The 21174-nt window shown below is 44.9% G+C and overlaps 1 protein-coding gene and 1 long non-coding RNA gene across 9 annotated transcripts in view; one reads left to right on the forward strand and one right to left on the reverse strand.

Moving 5' to 3' along the window:
• ATXN2 (ataxin 2) overlaps nt 1–16261 on the reverse strand; it is a 66979-nt gene extending 50718 nt beyond the window's left edge. For 3 of the 8 annotated variants that reach the window (XM_083453758.1, XM_083453757.1, XM_083453753.1), the window contains exon 1: nt 15386–15867. In XM_083453758.1, coding sequence (XP_083309884.1) covers nt 15386–15735 — 350 coding nt within the window. In that variant the 5' untranslated portion in view covers nt 15736–15867. Of the gene's footprint in view, nt 1–15385 lie in introns of all 8 variants that reach the window. The other 5 variants (XM_083453759.1, XM_083453756.1, XM_083453754.1 and 2 more) reach the window with 5 other exon arrangements.
• LOC310684000 overlaps nt 1–19201 on the forward strand; it is a 35133-nt gene extending 15932 nt beyond the window's left edge. Inside the window, exon 2 of the long non-coding RNA XR_014514640.1 lies at nt 18834–19201. This is a non-coding gene — a long non-coding RNA (uncharacterized lncRNA). The remainder of the gene's footprint in view (nt 1–18833) is intronic.
• Nucleotides 19202–21174: the final 1973 nt, after the last annotated feature.

A 21174-nucleotide genomic window follows, 5' to 3' on the forward strand; every position in this document is an offset into this window, starting at 1 on the left:
CACTTGTTGCAAGCCACCGCTTCTTTACACTGGTCCCTTTTTCTAATTTTTTTTTTAATGGCCAACACTGTACCGACAAGTGACAATAGTTGCATAAATCAAGCACTGCAAAGACATATAAGTCACTTGGCTCATTTGCCTAACATTACTACATTCCAGCTATTCTGGATTATTTAGAGATCTTGTGAACATTAGTTTTTACTGCCAGCTAGGTGAAAGGCTACATATAGCAGTTACAAACTTGCATACTATGGCTTCCTAGGAGCTGATACAGTAATGCAGTGAAGCTACCAGAAAAATTCTCTTCTGCTCTTACCACAGTGTACCTACAAATTAGTTCCTTCTGCTCAAGCATCTTCAAGCGCTTTACACAAGCAGCAACACAGTGGACTTCGAAGAGCTCTCAATTAGCTATGTCTGGTGTTGTTAAATCATTGAGTGGTTAAGTGAAATTCCTGAGGGCAGGCCGACAGCCCTGCTAAAAGCCTTTCTTGTGCTTAAGGGCCACAACACCCACAAAAACAGCTGCTAAAGTAACGGGGGGGGGGGGGTATTGAAATAACAGGCCTCAATAAGTGAATCCAGAGCATCTGTACATAAGCACCAATTTGAGTCATCTCATGCTTGCACTTATTAACCAACCAATCACAAACAAGCAACCACACCCTAGGCCAACCCCAAATTCTCTCACCACCAAAGGAACACAAGCACCCCCCTTTTCTTCCTAATGTAACCCTAATGTCTCAACTAATGAAACTGACCTATGGAAACTGTAACTTGAAAAAAGAGACATTGCACATACCTTTGTAAACCAAGAAAACTTTAATAATTTTTTTTTAAAAAAAAATACACAGTACGTGTGTATATGGCAGAAAGCAGTGCTTTTTTCAGCTGGTGCATGCCAGAGCACAGTTGTGGCACCTCTCAGGTGGGTGCCATTGCGATCAGCACTCCCCCTGCCTACTTCTTGCCTTTACATACTTCTGAGAACCCCAAAACAAACATTGCAAGTCAAAACAGAAGCTGGTCAGTGTGTGCAAGTCTACACTTTCTTTTAGATCTATGACTTCACCTAGCTCCTAGCCACGCTACAGGGCAGGGCAAATTCGCATTTCCTTTTCTTCAATCTGTCTCCCAGGTTGCAGTGGTGGGCTTTAAGCTTTCCAGCCAGCCATCTACTGTTGCACACTTGCACATTTACGCAGTGTGCCCTTCTGAGCTGCCCTAGCCATCCGCCTGAATCTAAGAGAACGAGGAAGGCAGAGGCACATTGATTGGACATGGGAGACAGATTGCCGCAGTTTTTATGGCCTCTCTAAAAAGGTAAAGGTACCCCTGCCCGTACGGGCCAGTCTTGACAGACTCTAGGGTTGTGTGCCCATCTCACTCAAGGAGGCCAAGGGCCGGCGCTGTCCGAAGACACTTCCGGGTCACGTGGCCAGCGTGACATTGCTGTTCTGGCGAGCCAGAGCCGCACACGGAAACGCCGTTTACCTTCCCGCTAGTAAGCGGTCCCTATTTATCTAGTTGCACCCGGGGGTGCTTTCGAACTGCTAGGTTGGCAGGCGCTGGGACCGAACAGCGGGAGCGCACACCGCCGCGGGGATTCGAACCGCCGACCTTTCGATCGGCAAGCCCTAGGCACTGAGGCTTTAACCCACAGCGCCACCCGCATCCCTTATGGCCTCTCTAGGTGTTGTCAAACCGGCATCTGTTCAGGGCTGCCTTGAGTTGCCTGGTGACTTAGTGTAACAACTTCATGGTGAGTTCCAGCACCTATTTTTCTTGGGGGGAAAGCACTGGCAAACAGAAAAAAATCATTGTCTGGATAGGTCGCTTCCTGGTCCACAGCATTTTCAAGCGAGAGAAAAAGCTGCTTATAGACAACAGTAGAAAAATTCAAGAATTTAATATAGCTGGGACTGGGTGCAAGTGTGTTCACTGCACCCCCCCCCCAAAAAAAAACAGAATTGAGGGAAAGCCCTATGGAAGGAGGGAACCCAGAAATTCCCAAAAGACACCTGAGCATCCGTAATGGGCACAAAATACTTTTGGTTGGGGGGATGGAACCAAAAGGATGGAATTAAGTGACTGAAACCCTGAACATGATGCAACACTTCAATGTAAGTTGACACTTCTCATTCCTATATACAGTGTGTGTGGCTTGTACAGCACAGCAAAGCCCTCTGGAAAATGTATCACGCCTCTTATGCACAAGATTGTTGTCAGTGTGGGCCAGGACACCCAGCATCAGGATTGGGGCCAGCTTTGTCCTCAAGGCAACCCACTGCCAGGCATTTTCCTACAGGACTGAATGACAACACATTTGAAAGTTAACAAGACCAGACCACTGAGGCAAGGTCCAAGCTATCTCTCTACCCTGGAGACGTCACCTCCCTCAGCTGCTAAGAATCCAGACTGCTGCTCTCTGCACTGCCCCATTCTCAGCTATGTTCGCTGGTCACACTAGAGCAGGCATGTGCAACAGGTAGATCGTGATCTACCGGTAGATCACTGGACGTCTGTGGTAGATCACGAAGCTCAACAACTTTGGCTGTCAATAACAATGGGTAGATCACAGCCAGTATTTTTATACTGTGAGTAGATCACAGTCTCTTAGGAGTTGGACATGCCTGCACTAGAGTGCAGAAGAAAAGTGGGAACAAGAATATGAAAGGCAACGACAGTGGTACCTCGGTTTACGAACTTAATCTGTTCCGGAAGTCCGTTCTTAAACCAAAACCGTTCTTAAACCAAGGTGCGCTTTCCCCAATGAGGCCTCCTGCCACCGGTGCCCTTCCACCGTTCGGATTCTGGTCTTAGACCGAAGTAAAGTTCACAAACCGGGACACTACTTCTGGTTTTGCGGAGTTCATAAACGGAATAGTTCTTAAACAGGGCTGTTCTTAAACCGAGGTACCACTGTATATTCACTGCCACCACAGAAAACACCAGAAACGGCAGCAATCACAATCCCCTTTAAACCCACAGGGGCACATCAACCCTTATGACAGCAATACTAAATAGTGAGAACCTTAGTGGCTGAGTTGCCAAGCTCTCAGTCGAAGTCATTAGACACAACACAGTGTGTAAGCTTAGAAGGGCTTCAGTTCACACCCAGGAGCTGTTGCAGAGGCGGTTCTTTAAAAAGTCTGTCAATGGATTCCCTTAGTTGCAACCAAGACTCAAAACCTTCTGCCCTGATGAATAAGCTTGTATTACTCCCAACCAGTTTGGCATACAAGACAAATTGGTGCATTCAGGCCTGTTCTTCAATTACCTTTGTGCTTTCACATAGCACTGACAACTATGCCTCATGTTGGAGGAGACTCAGATGTACCTCCTCTGCTCTACATTTACAGAGGCATGAAAGCTTTGGCAAAAAAAAAGTGGGGTGAAATAGTGTGGCACATCCAAGGCCTCTTATGTACATGGGGGTTCAGGCTACTTACAGTAATGAGCTCAGGCCTGAGCTCAAAATAAACTTATTCCTGTGTAAACAGAGAAGCAACTAGGATCTTGCTTTCTGGTATTTCTAGCACAAAAAAACCCAAATATAGAAAGAACAAATCAAATACAGTGTAAGGCAGTAATCTTTAATGAAAAGCCTCAAACTCATTTTGGAATCAGTTCTGATTATCATACTTTAAAGTGTTTGTGTAATATTTATGTAGAACATGGGGTCAAATCAATAGTCTCATGCACAACCCCTTCTTTCAAGGAGCTCTGAGGATCACCACCATTATGACAATTCTGCAAGGGTGAAAGGTGGTGGGACATTATCTAGCTCAATACAGTGGTACCTCGGTTTACGAACCTAATCCGTTCCGGAAGTCCGTTCTTAAACCAAAACCGAGGCATGCTTTCCCTAATGAGGCCTCCCACCACCAGTGCCCTTCCACCATGTGGCTTCCGTTCTTAGACCGAAGTAAAGTTCTCAAACCAATATACTACTGTATTTCCAGTTTTCATAGAATCATAGAATCATAGAGTTGGAAGAGACCACAAGGGTCATCGAGTCCAACCCCCTGCCAAGCAGGAAACACCATCAGAGCACTCCTGACATATGGTTGTCAAGCCTCTGCTTAAAGACCTTCAAAGAAGGAGACTCCACCACACTCCTTGGCAGCAAATTCCACTGTCGGACAGCTCTTACTGTCAGGAAGTTCTTCCTAATGTTTCGGTGGAATCTTCTTTCTTGTAGTTTGGATCCTTTCTCCCTCCTCTATGTGACATCCTTTTATATATTTGAACATGGCTATCATATCGTTCTTAAACTGGACAGTTCTTAAACAGAGGTACCACTGTATTGTATACACTGACTAGCAGCATCTCTCAAGGCAAGGGACATTCCCAGCTCTACCTGGAGATGCGCAGGATTCAACATGGATCCTCCCGCATGCAAAGCAGATGCTCTACCACTGAGCTAAAGTCCTCCCTCCATAGATGACTTATCCACAGCTCTCCAAAATCTTGAGTGGGGATTTTCCCATATCCAAACACCACATCAATCAACACACTACATCAGCCAAGACATACAAAGGCAACATACCATGGTTTAGGATCCTGTCTTGTTCCAAATCTATCGTTTCCTAGTTCTAAACAAACATATTTGAGTGAGTAAAAAGCTTGTTCATATATTCACTTATTAATTAGAAATTTCCTAGTTTATCTTGGCTTATGACTGCCTGAATGCAGCTAATGCCAAACATACAAGTGAACAGAAAGCAAAAACTCTATAAACGGTGAAGCTCTCCTGATAAATGGCTCTATGCTCCAACAACCAGAGTTTTCCTCAAAATGGTCCTAGCAAACGTTTCCATGACTGTCAATCATTACTTCCTTCATTAAACTTGGTTTGCACATCCTATTGAGTTCAGCAGGCAGGTACAAAGTGACTGGCTTTTTATGTTCAAATAGGGACTGAAAAGAATAAAGGACCAACATCAGATAAATATTAATATTATTGTTTATACCCCACCCATCTGGCTGGGCTTCCCCAGCCACTCTGGGAGGCTTCCAGCAAAATATAAAAAACAATAAACCGTTAGACATTAAAAACTTTCCTGAACTTCAGATGTTGCCTTCAGATGTTTTCTAAAGTGTATTTTGCAACAAAGCAGTTTGCTGGCCTGACGTGGGTCCTTTTTAAAAAGGGCTATCAATTCCTAAATAAGATTACAAAGACACTTGGGAAACACTAATGATCAAGGATTGCTATAGCTGTTATCAATTACTCACCTATGAAGCTCCATACTGTCAAGGAGTTCTGGTGGAGTATCTCCTGCCACACAACTCTTTCTACCCGATGCATTAAGTATCAGTGACCCTGCAATGCATCTCATCACTTTCAGAAGCACAATTAGCTGGGGCACAACAAGGGGGTGTTTTCTGCAGTAGTTGCAGAACTTCTTTCCTAGAGAGGTTTTGATTGGTTTCAGGTGAGCTTCTTAAAGCTTGAATTCTGTTTACATCCTGTTTTTATTGTATGAAAGGTATTTTAACTTTCTTGATATGTTTTTACCTTGATATGAACTGCTTTTATTGTTATGTATTTTATTAAGTTTTTGTAATCTGTTTGTGTTTCTTCTGTAAAAAGCAGAATGCAATTTCCCTCTTATAAATAAATAAATAAATAAATAAATGCAAAGGTCCCAGGTTTTTGTTTGTTTGGTGATTACGTTATCACTCATTACTGCTGCTGTGGTCAACTCTGTTTATTTTGTATATATTTAAAGTACAACTGAATTGTCACAGACTGAATCTTTTGCAGTTCATGACATTTCCCCTCAATGTTTACCACTGCCGCCCATATGTATATTTACATTTCAACTGAAGATAAACTTCATGCATATAATGAAATGAAATCCCATCTACAAAAATGTATGCTTTGGTAAATCCCTAAGTCTTTTAAGATGCCACAAGTTCCTTAATGATTTCTTTTAGTAAACACATGACTACCCTTCTGCAATCTTTTTTTTGGTTATGTTTTCAGTTAAGTATTCTTCTAGAGTTAAGCAGTCCTCTATATTGCATTAACACAATTGTTTCTGTACAGTGGTACCTCGGGTTAAGAACTTAATTCGTTCAGGAGGTCCGTTCTTAACCTGAAATTGTTCTTAACCTGAAGCACCACTTTAGCTAATGGGGCCTCCTGCTGCTGCCACAGGTTAAGAACAGTTTCGGGTTAAGAACGGACCTCCAGAACGAATTAAGTTCTTAACCAGAAGTACCACTGTACAAAAATAATGAACAGTTGGACTTTCCACTCTACTCAGAACGAACTCACTGGCTTCCCATGCCCCTTACTGGGGCAGTGGGGTGGGGGGATTCTACCACCTTGTAGGCAATAGCTCATTTGTACTCCGCATGTATCAGTCTCAAGACGTTGCTGTAAAGATACTAATTAGCAACTGGCTGGGGCAGGAAGAGATTCTCAAGGTCACTTCATCATTTCAGAAACAGTTAGAAAGAGCACATTTCCCTGACTTTCCAAAAGATATCAAGCTTAGTTAATGATTGCAAGAAGAGAAACACCAACTCCATCTTTGATTTCAAATATATAGGATAATCACAGAATTGTGGAGTTGGAAGAGACTCAAAGCATCATCTAGCGTAACCCCCTGCAATGCTAGAATCTCAACTAAAGAATCCAAGACTGATGGCCATCCAACCTCTGCTTAATGAATGAAGGAGAGACCACCACGTTCTGAGGGAGTCTGCTCCACTGTCAAACAGCTCAGAAAGTCCTTCCTGATGTTGAGTTGGACACTCCTTTCTAGTAACTTGAATCCATGGGTTTGGGTCCTAACCTCCCGAGCAGGAGAAAACAAGCTTGCTCTATCTTCCACGAGGCAGCAGTGGGGGTAGGGTAAGTGAAAACAAGCTACAACAATTATAATGTTGTTCACTGCTCCTGCTCAGGCTGCACAGAAAAAGCATTTTGGTTCCAGAAATTCATTCCGATTGCGCAGATTAAATATAATTGATAGAATTCTACAGGATGAGGTATTCGTGTGTGAAAACAGTCAAGGTCTAATGATCCCCAGGCATACACCTCCTGGAGGTATTAGGGGTGCCCAGGCATCTTCACTTGGTCTCAAGTAGCCAACAGTCAGGTGCAAAATGAGCCTGGTTAATTTCGAACACTTGTGCTTTGAATTATAAAATGTTGATAGGTCTTACTGGCATCCCTTGCACTTAAAAGATCATACAATTCCACTCCAGCTTTCTTCTGTTTCTAAAAAAAATCTATTTTATAGAATATGGTCAACTTTAAAGAGTGTTTCCCACACAGCAGTTCTGTTTCTCCAAAGCGACTATCTTCTGTGTGATCAGAAGCAAAACAGCTAGCTCTCCCCTGCTGCCCCATGTCCTGCAATCCATTTGTTTGCAACCACAAGAGAAAAGCAATCCATTTAAATGTGTGAAAGAGCTTCTTCAGTTTGCTAACACATCAAAAGTCTTCATGAGAAGCCGGCAAAAAAGGAAGGCTCTCAGTCGCAAATCATAGAACTGGAAATCTCAATTTGTTCACTAGGTAGCTGGTGCTGAGTCTCAAAAAAACCCGACTGGCAACCAGTTAATTTCGATCACTGTGCTGCAGGTGTAGTTTTGCACTTTCTCTATGGAACTGGCGGAAATGACTGGCAGAATCCAGGACCAGAGAGAAGAGTCGGTGGAAGAAGACTGGAAAAAGTTTAAAGACTATCTACAGAAATACTGTAAAATTAATGAATGTTAGAAGAATGTTGGAATGAAGTTATATGGCTTTAGTAGAAATGTTATAAGGATTTAAGTATAAATAGATTAATAGAATATTAAAGGAAAAAATAAGGTTATAATGTGTTAAGATAATTATAGGATAGAAAACAGAGGAAGATGGAAAGGAATTGCTGAAACAATTAACAGAAGTGGAATACAAAAAGGGAGGTGTGAGGAGGTCGGTGAAATAAGTGAATGAAAGATAAGATATTGAAATTGTTTGAGGTGTTTTAAACTGTTCTTGTTTGGTTTTGTTAGTTTAATGTGTTAGTGATATGTAGTGTTTTTGTATTGTATTGTGGTTTTTTGGTTTTTTTGTTTTTGTTTTTGTTTTTTGTCTTTGTTTTGTAGTGTTTAAATTGTTGGAAAAGTAATAAATATTATTTTCAAAAAAAAAAAGTTTTGCACTTTCTCAAGCAGGAAACAAACACGGGACAGGTGTCACAGGTCCCTGCAGCAGCTCCTTTGCTTCCATATCTCTTGGTCCTACACACACCATAAGACAGCACTCTGGGCCTCCAGCTCAAACTCCCCTGCTAAACACTCCTGTTTACATGTATTGTTCAATTTGACTGTGATTCCTGCATTGCAGGGCGGGTTGGCCTAGCCCTAGATTATCCATGAGGGTACCTTCCAAGCCTATGATTCTGGAACTGCTGCTGACTGCTAACACCTCTCCCCAAATCACTTCCTCTAGCACACCACATGGCCACACTCACAAATGCACAATCAAGCCTCTAAACAGTTCAGTCAAGCAAACAGCCCCAATACAAAAGACACAATATACCCTCATGAAGGTTATGGATCCAGAGAGAAAGCAAATATATTTATTCAAATGATATTTGAAAGGATGGGGCAATTCCAGGTAACTGGACTCCTCCTCCCACCCCTGGGCTGGGCTCTTAGAATTTCAAACCAAACACAACTTTAGGTTGGTGTATTAAAAATTCATAAAGGCTATTAAAGAACCAATAGACACCAAGCTTCATGGTACAGTGGTACCTCGGGTTACATACACTTCAGGTTACATACACTTCAGGTTACAGACTCTGCTAACCCAGAAATAGTGCTTCAGGTTAAGAACTTTGCTTCAGGATAAGAACAGAAATCATGCTCCGGTGGCGCGGCGGCAGCAGGAGGCCCCATTAGCTAAAGTGGTGCTTCAGGTTAAGAACAGTTTCAGGTTAAGAACGGACTTCCAGAACAAATTAAGTACTTAACCCGTATATTGTATATTGTTCCTACGCACATAAGGGGGAAGCAGCAGAGTGGGAACAATTGGGCAGTGAACACTAGAATGCTGCTTGCTCCAAATAAGCCATTGACCGTCTCTTTTTTTTATTTGTGAACAAGGTCTATGTATTTCAGAATCACCTTAGACCAGACATGTCCAAAGTCCATATCGGGGGCCTAATCCAGCCCACCGGTCAGTTTAATCCGGCCCCTATGGTAGCTATGGTAGTTTATTTCCTGGGGTAAAATCCTAAAAATACCCTCAGCAACTTCAACCCTTAAAAAGCTCAACAACTTTGGGGTAAAACCACAAAACTCAACAACTTCAATCCTAAAAAAAAGGTTAACAACTTTGGTCGGCCCTCATGGCCCTTCACTTCATCAAAGCTGGCGCTCTTTGAAAAAAGTTTGGACGCCACTGCAAGACCATATGCTCTGCTTGCCAAAGGTAGGTTTGGGAAAGACCCTGTGTCTGAAATCTTGAGAGAGCTGTGGCCAATACTGAGCTAGATGGACCAGTCATTTGACTTCATTTAAGACAGCTTCCTATACTCCTATAGTTTGTTGCTGATTGTGATTTGTCAGAGATAAACCATGTTCCTAGTTCAGATATGGCAACAAACCAAGGCTCATGGTTTGTTGTCCCCCACCAGCCTAAGGAGAGAAGTCGAGCAGGAATGATGAAGCAGTATGCACTAGCATGCTGCTCAGTCTTGGTAAACCATAGTTGATTGACATCCACATACCCAATGTACTTATGTCCAACCTCTTTTGCAACTGATTGGCGGTGGCCGTTCAAAAGCAGTTTGTGAAACAGTGCAAGGACTTGCTGCATAACCAGGGACAGGGAAAGAGCTATGGTTTGACGGCTAGAGTATATAATTCCAATCCTGGCCCAACTACCCTGGCTGACAATTAGTTTCCTGGCCCAATTCGAAGTGCTAGTTTTGACCTATAAAGCCTTAAATGGCTCAGGACTACAATACCTCAAGGGCCACCTCTCCCCACATGAACTGTCACGGAGCCTGTGATCATCATCTGAGGCCCTTCTTCATGCGCCTCCTCCATGAGGGGTCTGGAGGGCAATTTTCTGCGATGGTTCCTCACTCGTGGACTGCTCTCCCCAGGGAGGCTCACCTTTATTACATACCGTATTTTTTTGCTCTATAAGACTCACTTTTCCCCTCCTAAAAAGTAAGGGGAAATGTGTGTGCGTCTTATGGAGCGAATGCAGGCTGCGCAGCCATCCCAGAAGCCAGAACAGCAAGAGGGATTGCTGTTTTCACTGCGTAGCGATCCCTCTTGCTGTTCTGGCTTCTGAGATTCAGAATGTTTTCCTCCTCCAAAAACTAGGTGCGTCTTATAGAGCAAAAAATACGGTATATTTAGGTGTCAGGCAAATGCATCCCTCTCGCCCCAGGCTTTTGGCTAATTAAAGAATATACGACCTTTTAAACTGAGGGGGTTTGGTATTTTTTGTGTTTGTAACTGTGTTGTGTATTACTGTGTTTTTATATTGTAAACCAGCCTGTGATCCTCAAAGGAAGGGCATTAATAGAAATTTAATATAACAACAACAGCAGCAACAGCAACAGTCACACACAAATGCTTGGGTGTGTCTATAGCAGTTCTCAGGGTCCGTCTGCTAATATTAATACACATATCCAAAATGATTAATACTGATACCAGGAAATCCTCTAATCCTCTACAATATTTTCTCCTTTTTGGCTGTGTTCAACCTTTTTGGTTGAACACAGCAGGCATTCCTGTTCTCTGCCAAAAAAGCAGATGCACATACCTATTTCCTTCAGAATTTATCTCCACTGGATAAAAATGGAATATTCATTCACATTTTGAATACAAAAAACAACTTCAAAACAGACAGCAGCAGGACATTTCACTTCAGCAGGATTCTATTGTACAATAAACTAGTATTGTAGCATAAAGAGTAATAAAAGGCATTCAAGAACTTAAGACCAGTAGTCACTATTCTCAAATGCTCTACATATTTAAAAGAAACATAGTATCAAAATAGGGGCATGCCAGAATTATCAGCATCCAGTAAGGTCTCCACACAGAGGTACAAGAACACAAGCCCATTTTAGAAACCCAAATTAGATTCTAAACAGGTGCTTTAATCCTCAGTACATGCAACATTTCCAACTGACTCATAAACAACTCTTTCAATCTGTAGATTTTGCTTTTCCACATAAAAGCATTATCCTGAGACAGATCACAACCACTGAAAATTCAAATTATTAAAAATAATTTCAGCACACTGAAGAGGTAAGTAGAAGTGAAAGAAAAATAAGCTATTTCTGTTGAAATCTCACTTAATATTAGAATTAAATGCTATACTCACACATATCACATTTCAAAAGGGGTGACCAGTGTTAGAAACTCAGATATGTAAGCTAATAGCCAAATGGCACCTTAAAACTGGCCTATACTCACCACAACAGAATGTGTAGGCACATTTTAATGAAATTTTGTTGTTGTTATGATTCATTTCTCTTTTATACTGCTTTATATTTTGAAAGAAAAAATATCAAAGAGGTTTACAACACAGTAAAACTTCAAATAAAGCAATCTAGAATAAAACATAATTCAAAATATTTCAGATCCTTCCCTACGTTACATTTTGCTTTCCCCATATTTATGTACCTACTTAATCTATATATTTGCCCCATAGAAGAAATACTCCAGGAAGCCAGTGTACTGATGCGGTTAGAGTGTTAGACTAGTACCTGCGAAATCAGGGTTGAAATCCCCACTCAATCATAAAGCTCACTGGGTGACCTTGGGCCAGTCACAGCCTCTGAACCTACCTCAAGGGTCACTGTAGGGATTAACTGAGGGGGGGGGGGAACCATGTACTCCTTGGAGAAAAGGGTGGGATATAAATGCAGTGAAGAAGCTCTTGGGCTTACCTGCTTAAGAAATCTGGAGGGTCAGCCAAATGGAGATGTCAGTCACCAACCTGGTATCTAGAGATCTCCATGTCCTCACAACTGGACCCACACCAGTCGCATAATGCGCTGAGGGGGTTTCAAGCACTAGTGGGTGACAACATCAAACAGGTCCTGCCTTATGCCCTTTCCAAGAATATTCCTATTTATCCCCCCCCCCCCCAAGTCTCCCATCTAAGAAGTAGAGTAAGTTCTGGAGGATTGCACTATTGATATCCACTATGTGCAGTAATTTTTCACTCATACAGAAAAGAGAAATGGAGGCACTGTACATTTCAATACTACATCTCTGTGAGTTTCGTATGTTATGCACCAGCTGTACAAGATATGCTGATATGCTGGTTATATCAGGTTTATATAGTCTGCAAAAAGTTTGTGGCAAAATGCAGTCCTGGATAACAGACACCCCTCATGCCCCTGATCTAAAACATGAACTCTCTAAAGTACTTTGAACTCTCTAAAGTACTTGTCAATATCTCGGGAATACTTACAACCAATATTATTATCCTCCTATTACTGACAGGGTGGAGTGAGAGAAAGAGAAAGAAGTTCGCCAAAGGCCACCAGAAGCAACATTTGAACTGGGGACTTCCTGGTTCACAGTTCAGCCTTCTTGCTATTGATCTAAGTATCTGATGTACTTCTGCACAACTGAAGGCTCTGGCTTTCATGAATATAGAAGCAAGTATTCAAAGAAATGTCCAAATTGCAAGAGGATAGAAAGAGCGGGAAGGGCGTTATTGGTTTGTTGGTTTGATCTACATTCTTGTTGTTATCATGTATTTTGTGCTTTTTATATTGCGAACCACCCTGAGACCTGTGGGTTAAGGGCGATATAGAAATTTAATAAATAAATAACCCACTGATTAGAACTCTCAGCACCTTTACTTGGAAGCAAGTCTGAGCGACTTCTGTTGGTCTTACTTCTAAGTGACTGTTCTTTTGATATCAGATAGTTGTAGTTGGGTAAATAAAACATGCAAAAAGAAGTGGGGAAGCCAGTACTTTTAAGGGTATTGAACACATCTTGGCAACAACACAAATTCTGTTTATACATTGTTCCACAGACAACACAGCAAGTTGCTTAGCCCGAAGTTATATTGCTTCCTGCAGGCACACGATTCAATATGACAAATGCACATTACCGTCTATGCACCTTATATTGCATAATTTTAATACTGTAAGAATCATCAGTGTTTTGGATCAGTTTGTATAAAAACTCTGCTGCTCTGAACAGATTAGCAATGGTATTGAAAATCATAACAGAAAAATACTTCTTATCGCAGCTGGAGGGGAAATCTAGTCCCACACATTCCTGAATCACCTTTCTCTTCCCTTTCCAAGAGGCCTGTTTTAAAGGGAAGGACCCCCTGGTTTGGGCAATGAGGCTTGGCAGGATCATTTGGGGGGTGGAGCTGGGGGAGAACCTCAACAGCGATATAAAATGGTCACTCTCTGCACTCAAAGGCTGCAGTAACGGGTAAGGCCGGCTGGCAGGGGCCTGCCTCGCAGCAAGCCAGGTGCCCTCTGCCCAGGCTGAGTTTCCTGCCTGCAAGTCTTGAAGGGCAGGCACCCCAACACATGCTAATCATCTCCCCTCTTACACATACACAAGGGCGCGATCAACTCCAAAGGCCTAGACCCTGGAGTGACACTTACGACAGCACCAACGTCCTTTCCAGGCCCGGCCAGCCTTTGCTGCAGCCTCGGCCTTGGGGAGGGGAGGAGAGGCCTTCTACCGTCACAGCTCGCTGGTTGCAGCGCCTGTGTATTCATGCCTTCCCCGGCAATTCTTGCTCCCTCCCTCCCTTTGCCAAAAAATGCTTTCCCGCAAAATCAGGAGGGGTCCTACCAGGGTTGTCCTTCCCTATTCTCCACCCCCCCCCCACAGCAATGCCCAAGGCTTGGAAATGCCTTCTGCCTCCCCATGGCAGTGTGAGCAGAAGATCTATCCCAGCTTGCTTCTCCTCCTTCACCCCCCCTCTCCAAAATAGTATTATGCGGTATTCTCTCTCCTCAAGCCTCTTCCCAACATGGAGGCCAAGCTGCCTTTCCTGCCCCTGTCACCCAACACGAAAGGCATTATGCCCCCCCCCCCTTCCCAGGGCAATGCCAGTTGCTGCGCCTGGTAACTCCCATCACACACACAACATTGGGCCAGCTGAAGTGGGGAGGGGGAGGTCCCCCATTTCCTTTCCTGAGGGGATGCGGAACATGGAATCCCTTTTTCTCCTCCCACCCCTAAAATACAATTTCTTCCAGGTCAAAGTCAGCCACAGAATGATTACCTACCCCCCCCCTCCCCATTCTTAAGATTCCAGGTAACACCTCCCCCTCAATACAATGCAAGGGAAAGTGATGCCACTCACCAAAACCTTCCCATTCCCCCCCCCACCTCCAAAGCGGGCAACCTCCATTGCCCCCTCCCCTATGACAAGTGCTCCCTTCAAACAATGCCACCCTTCGCATGCCCCCCCCAAACCCTGTTATGCAATTATGCAGTTTTTTTATAGAGAACTTGGGAGGAAAAGAGACACTCTTTAGCCATTATTTCTACAACGACCAGCGGTGGGAAGGGGAAATCTTCTCTTTATTTCAAGGCAACGCGGCGCCTTTACATTTCACCTACTCTCCACAGCCACAGCCCCAAATCTCTCCCCATAACATTTATTTGCCTTGGGTCCTTTTACGGGAAGAAGGCAGGTTAATCAGAATGGTATCAACGCCGCAATCACAACCATCTCGATAGGCCTCTCCGCGGCACACAGACCCACACAAAAGGCGGCAATATTCCTCCTTACCCAATGTTTGCACAGCATATGCCCCCATGGCTGATCCTGGGTCCGCATACTCCTCTGCCCTCCTCAAGGAGAAACCAAAGCGCCCGGCAGAGGAATCCCACCGCGTGACCCCTTTTCCTTTCCCCTTTCCTTACTCCGAAGCAAGCCTGCCTCCCGCTTCCCTCCCCAAAGCGAGCGGCCGCAGGATCGCAGCCCTTCCGAGGCCGGCCGGCCGGCCGCATCCACCCCACGTCCGAGGAAAGCGCTCCTTATTACGATCGCTGTTAATTAGGGGCTCATGTGCATATGGGCTCATTTATGCACGAGGCCCGGCGCCGAATCTACTGGGATGAAACGGGGGTGGGGGGAGAGAGGCCTAAAGCGGAGGACCCCCCCACCACCACACACACCCAAAAATAAATATTACCCGGGACCGGGTTGGTCCCGTCAGGCGCCTTGCCACCCGAGGCCTTCCACCCGCCGCGACCGGGCCTGGCCACCCTATTCCCCACCCTGCAGCGCCCAGGTAGCCGCGGAAGAGCCCGGCAGGGAAGCAGGCGAGGCCCGCCCGTCAAACCCGCTAGGCCTGGCGCCGGGGGAGACGACCCCCGCCCCGGTCCCTCTCGCCCCTCGCCTCACCTGCCCAGATTCTGCCTGACGCTTCCTCCAGCCGGGATCCCGCTGGGGCCGGGGCCTGCTCCGCCGCTGCTGCTATTCCCACCTCCGCTACCGAGGGGCTTGCGGCTGCTGCTGCTGCCGGCCGACTGGGCCGGCCCCTGGGGCGGTGGCGGCAGCGGCGGCGGCTGTGCCGCCGGCTGGCTCGTCGTCGTGGCCGCCGTCGTCGTCGTGGAGGCCGTCGTCTGCTGCTGAGGCGGCTGCGGGGACGGCGGCTGCAGAGGCGGCGGCGGTGGCGGCGCTCCCACGGCTGCTGCTGTTACGGCGGCGGCGGCGGCGGCGGGCGAAGGCTGAGGCGATGGCTTGAGGGACATGGCTGAGCCGAGGGAGGCAGGCGAAAGGAGGGAGAGGGGGAGGGACGGGCGGAGCGCGCGCACGCTCGTCCGTGCTCGCTGCGGAGGCTCCTTCCGCCCCTCACGACGACGGCGGCGGCGGCTGAGGCCGCCTCCTCAGGAGGTGGGGAAGGAGGAGGAGGAGGAGACAAGCCGGCCGGCCCACCGACCCCGCGCTCGGCTGAGGGTGAAGGCCGCCCGCCCGCGCCTGAGGGAAGCGGCAGCACCGGGGAGGCGGCAGGGCGGGGCCCAGCTCGGCGGGGTGGGGAGAAGCGGCGCCCGGCGGAGGCCTCGGCCGGAGGACGACGAGCAGCCGCAGCGGCGACGGAGGGGCTCGTCTCCCCTCAGGCAAGCGGGCGTCTTTCGCGGAGGGAAAGGCCCTGAGGGGGGGGGGAGCTCTGGATTAGCCCCCGGGATCTTTCCGCCCCCAAAGGAAAGGGGGTCCCTGACCACGCGCAGAGTGGCGCTTTCTCCTCTCCTCGCGGATTGTCGGAAAGGGAGGAGACGCGCGTGGCCCCTCTTCCACGCGCGCACACCCACCCACCCAAAAGAGCCGTGCTTCTTATTTTCTAAAATAATTTTTATTACTTTCCCATTTAAACATGTATAATCACATCATTATTATCCACTTTGCTTCTTTGGCTCCTTAGAGCTTATCAACTTCCTTCCCTCCCACCTCCCTTCAAAACTAACCTTTATATTAAAGCATTTTATATTTTTCCAGTTCTACGATAACTCTTTACTAAATGTCTCAAAATTTAAGTAAATATAGAAAGGTAAAAAAAATCAAAAATCATTACAAGTCTTCAGATAACCTTACTAGTGTTGTGAATTGCTTACAATGAACTTTCAGATAATGAATAAATTTACTCCAGTCTTTTTGGAATATTTGATCGTGCTGGTTTCGGATTTTTCCCGTCAGCTTCACCAGTTCCGCAAAGCCTATCATTTTCATCTGTCACTCTTGCAGCCAGGCTTTTGAAGCAGCCCTTCTAATATTTAACCGCATGTCGCTTACCGTACTCTGTGTGTGCGTGCACATAAACATAAATTTACACAGACACACAAATATTTATGTACCATTGCATTTGGAATTCTTCCCCTCCTGTTTTACCATTGCAACAGCGTTGCTGGACTCCAGCTCCCTTCAGCCCTAACTGTTGGTCATGCTGGCAGGGGGATGATAAGAACAGTGTTGTTGTTGTTTTAATTACTGTATTTTTTGCTCTATAAGACTCACTTTTTCCCTCCTGAAAAGTAAGGGGAAATGTGTGTACGTCTTATGGAGCGAATGCAGGCTTCGCAGCTATCCCAGAAGCCAGAACAGCAAGAGGGATCGCTGCTTTCTCTGAGCAGTGATCCCTATTGCTGTTCTGGTTTTTGGGATTCAGAATATTTTTTTCTTGTTTTCCTCCTCCAAAAACTAGGTGCGTCTTATGGTCTGGTGCGTCTTATAGAGCAAAAAATACGGTAATTTCTCATTTTATTTGACAAATTCCATATTCTGCTTGATAGCAATAAAACCTCTCAGCAGCGAAATTTGCAGTTTTTGTTACAGCGTGGACAGTTCTTTTTTAAAAGCAGCATTTCGTCACCCACGAAATCCATCTTTCCACTGTAGGAAATGATTTGTAGGTGAATGACAGCAGTCTCTGTGCTTTCAACATTAATTAATAATTTTCTGCAGATATTGTTCTTTTTTTATAAAAAAAATGTTAGAAAATACATCTCTCTCTGTTGAAATCTGATCTCACACCCATCCAATATATTTTCAGGTTGGTGATGGAGCAAGTGGCTGCCTTGCATGGCTGAAGGGAAAGAGGAGGAGAAACTGATTGGCACAAATAGTTTATAGGCCAAGAGGAGTCTGGCAAAGGTGGTAGGGGAGAAAGCGTGTCAAAGCAACAGAAGAATATGTGAATTCCCTCCCCATTTTATCCTTGTGAAGTAGGTTAGGCCAAGGATTGGTGACTGGTCCAAGATCACCTATTGAGCTTCACAGCTGAATGAGGATTTGAACTTGGGTCTTCCCTGTCCTTGTCATACACTCTGATCACTACATCACCTTCATGTATACTTTGCAAATGTAGATTTAAAAGGTAGTATAGGATCATAGAATCCTAGAGTTGGAAGAGACCACAAAGGCCATCGAGTCCAACCCCCTGCCAAGCAGGAAACACCATCAGAGCACTCCTGACATATGGTTGTCAAGCCTCTGCTTAAAGACCTCCAAAGAAGGAGACTCCACCACACTCCTTGGCAGCAAATTCCACTGTCAAACAGCTCTTACTGTCAGGAAGTTCTTCCTAATGTTTAGGTGGAATCTTCTTTCTTGTAGTTTGGATCCATTGCTCTGTGTCCGCTTCTCTGGAGCAGCAGAAAACAACCTTTCTCCCTCCTCTATGTGACATCCTTTTATAGATTTGAACATGGCTATCATATCACCCCTTAACCTCCTCTTCTCCAGGCTAAACATGCCCAGTTCCCTTAGCCATTCCTCATAAGGCATCTATAAGGATAGACCAGTGCAGGAGCTGTTGAACCATCAGCTGCCTCCAAGAGAACCATTGTAGTGCAGTGTTGGACTAGGACCTGGCAGATTCAGCCGTGAAGGTCCTTTGGATGACTTTGGAGCAGTCTCCGCCTAGCCTGCTTCACATGGTTGTTGCGGTTTAGAGCAGAGCCGTGTACACTACCTTGAGCTCCTTGGATGAACAATGAGATATAAATGCAAGAGTAAATAAATAAATAACTGTTCTGCACCAAGTTCCCAGGAGTCTCCCAGCACTAGTTCAGCACACTGGTTAAGCCTACTATCAAGCCTTAATTCAGAGCTTTCCAAACTCTGTCGTGACACATTAGTGTGTCGGCTGCAGTGTGTAGGTGTGTCACATGAATGCTCTCTAAGCTGCTCCCAGGGCTTGAAAGGGGTTAGTTTAACCTCCGGCTTGCTAGTAAAACTGAATTACTGTGTCATGATGCATGTCTAAAAAGTGTGTCGCCAACATGAAAAGTTTGGAAAGCTCTGCCTTAATGTATTAAAATGCAATGCTGACCCCAACCTGCAGATTAAGTCCCAGAGAAAATGGTGTTGCCTGTATTGATGGCAACGAAAAGCCTTTCAGCTGAGAGGTTGGTCATCACAAACTGGGATGTAGAAGAAATGGATGCCAGTGTACTACAGAGGATTGTTTGTTCAACAGACTGAAATTGAGGTGCGCAGCAGCTTCGGCAACTGTGTGGATTGATGTCAGAACCCACACAATCATGACCATGACAGTGACTACTAGATATATATGTGAATTGAAGGTCTCAAGCTTTATGTTTTTGAAAATACTACAATATTTGAATATATTGAAATGTATTCAATATAATATTTGGGGATCATATTTTATCTGCTATTTTCCTTCTTTTTTGCAGATTAAAAATGCAGTATTCAAACCATAAATGTATCAGAACTTGTAATGTTACACTAATGCTATAAAATACATGGGTTTTTATTCATAAACAAGTCCAGTAGGGTGATAAAAAGCATAGGTAATAAGCACAGTGATTGTAAATGAAATGCCAATTTTCCTTTGTTCGATCCGACATCCTAGATGATAGTGTCTTATAGAATCATAGAGTTGGAAGAGACCACAAGGGCCATCGAGTCCAATCCCCTGCCAAGCAGGAAACACCATCAGAGCACTCCTGACATATGGTTGTCAAGCCTCTGCTTAAAGACCTTCAAAGAAGGAGACTCCACCACACTCCTTGGCAGCAAATTCCACTGTCGAACAGCTCTTACTGTCAGGAAGTTCTTCCTAATGTTTAGGTGGAATCTTCTTTCTTGTAGTTTGGATCCATTGCTCCATGTCCGCTTCTCTGGAGCAGCAGAAAACAACCTTTCTCCCTCCTCTATATGACATCCTTTTATATTTTTGAATATTTATATATTCAAATTATTATATATTATATATTTATATATTCTCTTCTTCTCCACCACCTATGCCTCAACTGTTTAAAAAGCAAAGACATGTTTAAGTCAGGTTCCGTGTTAAAATTTCATTTGTGTTTTAAAAACCAGAATAACTAGAGAATCTCATCTGGAAGAAATGCTACTCCTTGCTAACTCTTCAATGTTCATCTTACACACTCACCAACACAACTAAAACATGCTAACTTGCAGCCTTTCTCAACCTTGGGTCCCCAGATATTGTTGAACTACAACTCCCATCATCCCTAGCTAGCAAGGCCAGAGCTCAGGGATGATGGGAGTTGTAGTCCAACAACATTTGGGGACCCAAGGTTGAGAAACACTGTGCTAAGGAAACTCCAGCCTGTGGAATCCACATGCAAGGGCAGGCATTTCTCCCTAGATTAATGGAATAATTATTCTGTCTTGACCATTGCGAGTGTAGAGAAATTCTCATTAGAGCTCCCTGTCTGAAACCGTTTGACAAATTACAGCACTGGAGGGGAAGAGCTTCACTTGTTGGATTTCTGCCTGTCACTGCAGCTGTGAAAGGCACAGGTGGCCAGCCTCCCACAAATACAGTGGTGCCCCGCAAGACGAATGCCTCACAAGACGGAAAACCCGCTAGACGAAAGGGTTTTCCATTTTGGAGGTGCTTCGCAGGACGAATTTCTCTATGGGCTTGCTTCGCAAGACGAAAATGTCTTGCGATTCCTGGGGGTTTTTTTCCGCTCCCCACCCCCTTTTTCTAAGGCACTAAGCTGCTAATAGCCTTTTAGCAGCTAATCCGCTAATCCCTTAAGCCTTTAATAGCCGCTAATAGCGCTAATCCGCTAATGGGGTTGCTTCGCAAGACGAAAAAACCGCTAGACGAAGAGACTCACGGAACGGATTCTTTTCGTCTTGCGAGGCACCACTGTACCAAATAAACGTACAGTGGTACCTCGGGTTAAGTACTCAATTTGTTCCGGAGGTCCGTTCTTAACCTGAAACTGTTCTTAACCTGAAGCACCACTTTAGCTAATGGAGCCTCCTGCTTTACTGTGCTGCTGGAGCACGATTTCTGTTCTCATCCCCGAAGCAAAGTTCTTAACCCGAGGTACTATTTCTGGGTTAGCGGAGTCTGTAACTTGAAGCGTATGTAACCCAAGGCACCACTGTATTTCTGGGTTAGCGGAGTCTGTAACCTGAAGCGTATGTAACCTGAGGTACCACTATATTCATTTCAACCCAAAGCAACATCAGAGGTTTTTTAACTGAAGTTGGATGGCCATCTGCCAGGGATGCATAAGTTGTGATTTCCGCGTTGCAGGAGGCTAAAGTAAATGGTCCTTGTTCCTTTCAACTCTACAATTCTATTGCAAATCCTCACCTAAAGGAACTCGTGCCATTTTGTATGGGATGAGCAAAAGAACTGAGGGATAATTCCTTGAGGGTTGTTACATATGAGACAATTACAGCAG

This window comes from Podarcis tiliguerta, assembly GCF_965153285.1.
Source record: "Podarcis tiliguerta genome assembly, chromosome: 8".
NCBI classification, from domain to species: domain Eukaryota; kingdom Metazoa; phylum Chordata; class Lepidosauria; order Squamata; family Lacertidae; genus Podarcis; species Podarcis tiliguerta.